Source organism: Lactuca serriola, chromosome 1, assembly GCF_051521515.1.
Source record: "Lactuca serriola cultivar US96UC23 chromosome 1, Lser_US96UC23_V15, whole genome shotgun sequence".
In the NCBI taxonomy this organism is placed as follows: domain Eukaryota; kingdom Viridiplantae; phylum Streptophyta; class Magnoliopsida; order Asterales; family Asteraceae; genus Lactuca; species Lactuca serriola.
This window is the reverse complement of record NC_136408.1, coordinates 22,820,367-22,827,111: the sequence shown is the minus strand read 5'-3', so window position 1 is coordinate 22,827,111 and position 6,745 is coordinate 22,820,367. Positions and strand designations below refer to the sequence as shown.

The 6,745-nt window shown below is 32.4% G+C and overlaps 1 protein-coding gene across 1 annotated transcript; it reads right to left on the bottom strand.

Annotated features, from left to right (window-relative positions):
* Positions 1–2,263: 2,263 nt before the first annotated feature.
* LOC145072795 (alpha-1,6-mannosyl-glycoprotein 2-beta-N-acetylglucosaminyltransferase) lies at positions 2,264–6,499 on the bottom strand. Its single transcript, XM_079019303.1, has 16 exons — positions 6,307–6,499; positions 5,565–5,779; positions 5,352–5,488; positions 5,155–5,265; positions 4,971–5,072; positions 4,707–4,815; positions 4,428–4,622; positions 4,184–4,352; positions 4,003–4,084; positions 3,823–3,916; positions 3,642–3,738; positions 3,460–3,544; positions 3,293–3,365; positions 2,983–3,156; positions 2,764–2,886; positions 2,264–2,681 (listed from the first exon to the last, which is right to left on the bottom strand). Exons 1-16 carry the CDS (start codon positions 6,317–6,319, stop codon positions 2,517–2,519), a joined length of 1,944 nt encoding a protein of 647 aa, XP_078875429.1. The 5' UTR covers positions 6,320–6,499; the 3' UTR covers positions 2,264–2,516.
* Between the last annotated feature and the right edge of the window lie 246 nt (positions 6,500–6,745).

The window sequence follows — 6,745 nt, the reverse complement described above, 5'->3', positions numbered from 1 at the left end:
TTTACCACAAAACTATAATTTACCAAAGATTCTTTCATAGTTGAACGACACATCAGAAAATAAAAGCTTATCAGATGATGTTATTTCTAAATAGAGCTCCATTGTATATACTATATGGCCTAGAAACACATTTCTTACGACAAATCAACAAAAATGCATTTTTATATTCGTTAATGCCTCATATTTGTCAAAAAAAAAAAATCATTTTTAACATTTTATTAGGTTTTGCACGCCGGTCACCATTGCAATAAAAGCCATTATATTTACATATCACCACCACCACATTCTATTACCACCACCATACTTTGCCACCAACAACACCATCATCGAAACTAAACACCAATAGCCCCCATAAACACCATCTCCGATACACATTTTGCATTCTTCATATCCGACCCACCATCATCACCATCGTTCACCTACTATCTTTTCTTTTCACAACCTAATGAAAAACCCCAAATGACTAACTTACCGAAATGTGAGGTATTAATGAACATAAATTTGGACGTAAGACTTAGGAATTGTATTTAAATAGTATCTTTATGTTTATAGTTATGATATTTATTAAAGAGAGTAAAAAAAATCTCAAAAATGATATATAAATTATCATTATTGTGTTTTTTAATAAAAGAAATACGAGTTTTTTTAGTGAAAGGAATGTAGATGATATCTTTATTTTATGTTTTTTTAATAAATAAATATAAGATTTCTTCAAATAAATTTAATATATATAAAACGAATCTCTAGAAAAATCCTTAAACTTAGCAATTATTAACGAAAAAGTCATCCATGATTTTTGTTTTGTTTTGTTTTGTTTGTTTGTTTGTAATTAACCCTTAAAATTGACATTAACCGGGTACAAGAGTTTGTTTTGTAAGTGTTTACTGGTTTTAATGGTTAAATTGCAAAATAAATAAATAAATAAATAAACAAAGGTGACTTTTTTACCAATAGAATCAAAATCCACAATTTTTTTTTTGTAGATTTCCCTATTTTTTGTTATGATTTATGAAATTGAAATAGAATTCCATTAAAATAGATGAATGATTTCAAAATTATATGATACTAGGTGTGAGACCCGTGTATTACAAGGGTTGATTTAAAAAAAAAAAGATTAAACACTCAAGTGTAAATAGAAAATATTTTTTAATGTACAACTTAAAAAAAAAAGAAATATATTTATTGTAATTTAATATCATATATATATATAATATTTAATACTTTACAAATATAAGTATATGACTTTAATTTTAAGAATTGAAACAAACTAAAAATTGACAAGTGGATAATATTTATTTCAAAAATACCACAAAATGACAAGTGTCAAAACTCATGAGAGACTGACATGTGACAAAAAAAAACTTTCATTTATTAAGGAGGATTAAAAAAGATTAAACATTAAAGTGTAAACAGAAAATATTTGTTAACGTACAACTTTAAAATAAGAAAAGAAGAAACATATTTATTACAATTCAATATCATATATATTATATTTAATATTTTACAAATGTAAGTATATGACTTTAATTTTAAAAACTGAAACAAATAAAAAATTAACAAGTGGATAATATTTATTTCAAAAATACCACAAAATGACAAGTGTCAAAACTCATGAGAAATTGACTTGTGACAAAAATAACTTTTATTAATTAAGGAGGATTTGCTATGCTTTAGCTTTTTTAATTTGTATGAAATTAATTGTTGGACCCGAAAACAAAGTTGATTTCTCGCTATATATTTCATAAATGGTTTATGGACACAATAGCTTTACTTTAATATTTTGTACGCTTAAAATGGAATTTGCGTGAAGAAGATATTTATCGTCAAAATATTGTGCTTGAAATTAATATTGGGAAAATTAAAAGCTTGTTTCGTATAGAAAGAGTATGAAAGTTTGAACCACTTTACCTATGGTGGCATTAGAGTAAGTTTCAAATAAAATAAACATATTAACTTTCTCTAATAGTATACCCAAAGGTCATGCAAAATCGATGGAAAAAAAATGCATACAATTTTTGCTCAATGTCTATAAGTTTTATCATATGGATTTGTGTCAATAATAACGACTCTTTCATGAGGTCTAGAGATTTAATTATATAGAGTTATGCCCATTATAATTAGAATAAATGTTTTATGTATATTATAGGAGTTTATACTATAAGTGGAAAGCTAGAAGAAATATGATGTATGATCAAGAGTTGTGAGTTCATAAACACGATGTAAAATCGAGACACAACTTGCAAGAAGAAGATCACAAAAGAAATTGAGAGGAGTGAGGAGACGGTTGAATAAAGTGTATGATCAAGCTCAAAGTTTGAAGATGGGTTTACAAAGTAATAACCATGGGGAGATTATGTTGACTTATGAAGATCTATAAGATGTATCAAAATTAACATGTGTGTTATATGGCATGTCATGCCTTAAGCAAAAACAACATGACCTGCAACTATTCTGTGATTTTGATTCTTCACATTTATTATTTATATGACTACAAACAATTTTGATGACTATCTTCTCTACAAACAACGACATGTTCTGAAAATCTCACCCCGCATCATGTCTATTGGGGTGTGCTCAAGAGTGTATCTCTCTGGCCCTAAATACATCCCTGTTTTTTCTAGAATCCCAACCCCTTCTTCCCGCCCGTATCTTGAACTATACAGCTTCAGATACTCAATGTCCTATCAAACAGCAAAAACAATTCACTGTCATTGTCACTGTTACTGTTACTGTTACTGATACTATTATTACTGTTGTTATTACCTGTAACCCACTCAAAAGGCGTTCTAGCCTAAGAGAAGCAACCGGTTCATGTGAGGATGAGAAAACTTCACCAGGGTAAAACAATACTCCATCACCTGGAGGGAGTCCCCGCCTGAATTTGATCTATAGATATATATACACAAAATAAGTGTTTTTTTTTGGAAAATTAGAAAGGGCTAGCGATGATGACGTGGCATGCCACATGTACATAGTACATACCTCGGCACTGGCGACAGTTGCCTTGTCGTAACAGTTGGCACCCCAGTACAGAAACCCGGTCCCACCTTCTTTCCATACACGCCACATCACCGCACGGTGCTGTGTGCCCCGCATACCTAGGTGCCAGTTAGGATGAGGGTCAGGTGGTCCCATGCACACGTATGTCCACCATTCCTGTTAATATAGTATTATACATCCCATTAGTTTACTCATCATCATCATCATCCAAATACTAATAATAAATAACAAAAAACATCAATAAATAAATGATTGGGACAATACAAATAGTTGAAAAATATTATACTATTACCTCATTGTTTTCTGGCTGTATCTCTGCAATTATATCCTTCACCATCTCTTCCCGGTTACCAATCACCCATTCACTGAAATGAAAAAAAAAAAAAAAAAAAAAAACTCAATTTTATTGAATATAATTGAATGGAAATAAGGAAAAGAATGTTGTTATTAATTAATTACCTTGTACAATATATTTGTGTATGAGGGCGTAGGTACCCTGGTACCTTGAGAAAGTTGTCTGGAGCAAGAGGGGCATCACTCGGACCTGAATAAAGCTAGAAACTAGTCTCAGATCCTCTCTAGCAAGCAATAGGGTAAAACAGTAATTTACCAATCTTTATATCAATTATCAAATAGTCTACCCGAGTAGTATGTAGTCAATACACGGGCATCGGGTGCATACGCATGAATCTCACTAGCTTGGTGGCGAATAGCATCATACTGTTGCACATTCAGTGGCTGCAACAATAACACACGTATTACAAAATGAGACAAAAACATTAGAGAAATATGTGTTTGGATATTTGCTTCAAGTGTTGATACCTCATCCCATAGGTAGAAGTAGGCTTTCTTCCAATGACTTTTTGATCTCAAAATCTCAACCTCCTTCTGCAGATAATCCTTTGTCAAATCCCCACTGTTAAAAATCAAGAATCTCATCAATAATACATGATAAGAAACACCAAAAAAATACTTCAGGGATATAAATAATTAAATACATACCAAGGGACTACAGGACTATATGGCACAGCATAAGCTGCAAGGCGAGGATCTGAGAAAAATTCATCTGATTTTGGATGATCAGCTACACAATAGAGTTACAAAATAGTTTTGGATCAGTATTATGAGCACCAAATAATACTAAAAAAAAAGAAGAAGCAGATTAAATGAATGATTAGTATACCAGGCCATGGAGAGGTGTAAGTCAAAACACGCATGCTGTTACCCCATTTGCAGAAGTAAGGACTGATTTTATACTGAAGAAGCCACTTAAAATGTTGTTCTAATGCATCATACCATTCAGCACTTCCATGTTTAACACCAAAACGATCTTCAATTACAGTGTCGGATATCTTACATGTTATTAAGGATGTAGACATTTGCAAAAAAAATTAGTCATGAAACTAAACTGAAGGAATTTAGGATACACCAATGACAGCTGGAAGCGAGGGCGTTTCCGGAAGAACAAAGTCCCAAACAGTCAAACTTAGCTTCAAACGTATTGAAAGGTTTGCATCTTCATCCATCATATCTAGGGGACCATTTTCTGAAAAGAATTCAGAAAATGAAGGTGATAGAAGAACTCTTCTCAAAGTTGTATTTGCAGATTTTACTCTTTCTACCTGACAACAAGAAAAGATTCCATCTCCATCAACAGTTCATTACAAAAATTATTAAACACAAATGATAAACAATCCTAATCTCACCACTTCTTCAACTGTTTTCCCATCAATTGGCTCAATGACATCAAGACAGTTTTTGAGTTCCCTGTATAGTTGGTGTTTCTCAGATTTACCAAGAAATTGTGCTGCATATCTGCAAAGATTTAAACCAAACTAATATAGATAAATTTAATATTGATTAAACTCGGCTACATAATTAGTATTAGCATTAAAGATAGTAAGTTCCATAGATTTTCATTCAAGTTTCAACAACTAATAATTAACTGAAAAAAGAGGGTAGGCAATCACTCTGCATCTGCTTTGGTAGCAGTAACTATAAATTCTCCATCATATTGTCCAGGAGGTTGTGTGTTTGGAACATCAACAGAAACCCAAATGGCAGATGTTTCTCTGCAGAATAAAAAAATAATAGTCAAATCAAAAGACATTTGACTAAAAAAAAGTCAACACAAAGGTAATCAATATTAAATACCCTGGAAGCAGATTTATCTGTGAGATTGGCATTTCAATTGGTACAAGTGCATCCGGAACACCCAAAATAGGGACCACACGTCTCAATGTAACTGATTGACCGATGACTAACCTGGTTACAACCAATCTTAGTAATAATTTTAATCCAAAAATAAAAAATTGATTAATATTAAGATATACATTTCAAGAAATACTAACCTGTCACCAGAAGTAGAACAAAGATCAGTACATTGAATCTGTACAACCCCAGCAATATTGGTTCCACTCCAAGAAACTTTAGGACGTATAGCAATTTGAATGCTTTCCCTCTCATTTCTTGCAGCTAAAAGAGATACCTTCAAGATAACAGTATTTATGAAGATAAAGAAACTTAAAATGCTTTTTAGATATCAGCAGTGGTTAGACACTTACAGGCTCTAATGGTCGAGGCATTTCTTGAGGTCCTACATTTGCAGTGCTTGGCATACTCCATACATGTACTAATTCAGAAGATGGAACTCTGGTAGGATCAATTGTCCCTCTCAATAGACTTTGATCCTGTATTTGTAAGCTACCATCACCCCATCCATATGCTGTCCCACCTCCAGCAACGCCTTCAACTGGAGGAACCATGTCTTGGGGACTCTCTGTATCAGAGTATGCACAAATATAACACATCAAACAACCATAAACAGAAAAACATTATGTTAAATAGCATACATAAAAATAACAGATTAAAGGCCCGATTCTGAAACCCCTGTAATGCATTGCCCGATTTGGGACAAGCCACCATAGATCCCACTTCATCTCCAATAATTTTCGAAAGGGGAAACAAGTAAAACATTAACAAATCTCCAAACTCAAATTGCACTAGATTCATCTTCATAACATCAACAATTTACCAACACAAATTCTGATCATCAAAGTGATACAGCAATTCACATCTACGCTAGGGTGAATGGCGATTGATTAAAGCTCACGTAACTTACAAATAACAAACGTCAAGTAGAAAACCCTAAAAAACATATAAATCCGACCATAAAAGGTGAATAGACGACGGATTACAGGCAAAGCAGAACTTAGTCTAAGTTAAATTGCACAACAGTGAATCGGCAAGAAAGTAGAGCAGGAAAGTGAAATTGAAATGCTTCGATGAAGAATAGATGAGACAAACCAGAGTTGTTCATGTTTGGTGATGCAGATGAAGGTAAGAATCACAGTGTAATTCTGGTGGAGTGGTGGGTAATGATTGTGAAGAAACTACAGAATGAGAGGCAAATGAGCGAAAGGAAAGGTAGTCGGGGCGGTGATGATGATCTCCTCTCGAATGCACAGAAAAAATGGCAGTACCAACTATTTTGTATTGGCAGTATTGACATAAAAATATACAATATAATCAATTGATATTACGTAACCCATGTTTCTTACTATTTCCGGAAATATAAACTTACAATCGTCATCCTATTTTTGTAATATAAAAATGACCTATAGTTTTTATATACATATTTTGTATATGTTTAGTTTTTATTTATTTATTTAATTATTATTATCTTTAAATAAGCCTTTTGAATTTATTATTTTTGTAAACGTTCATGATCGACTTAGCTTAAGTT

What these genes read in the sequence shown, in the direction of transcription:
- LOC145072795 (XM_079019303.1), bottom strand. An exon ending in TATAGTCCTGTAGTCCCTTG is followed by an intron (nt 3,917 to 4,002) that starts GTATGTATTTAA and finishes GATTTTTAACAG; the next exon opens with TGGGGATTTGACAAAGGATT. An exon ending in ACTTCTACCTATGGGATGAG is followed by an intron (nt 3,739 to 3,822) that starts GTATCAACACTT and finishes TTATTGTTGCAG; the next exon opens with CCACTGAATGTGCAACAGTA.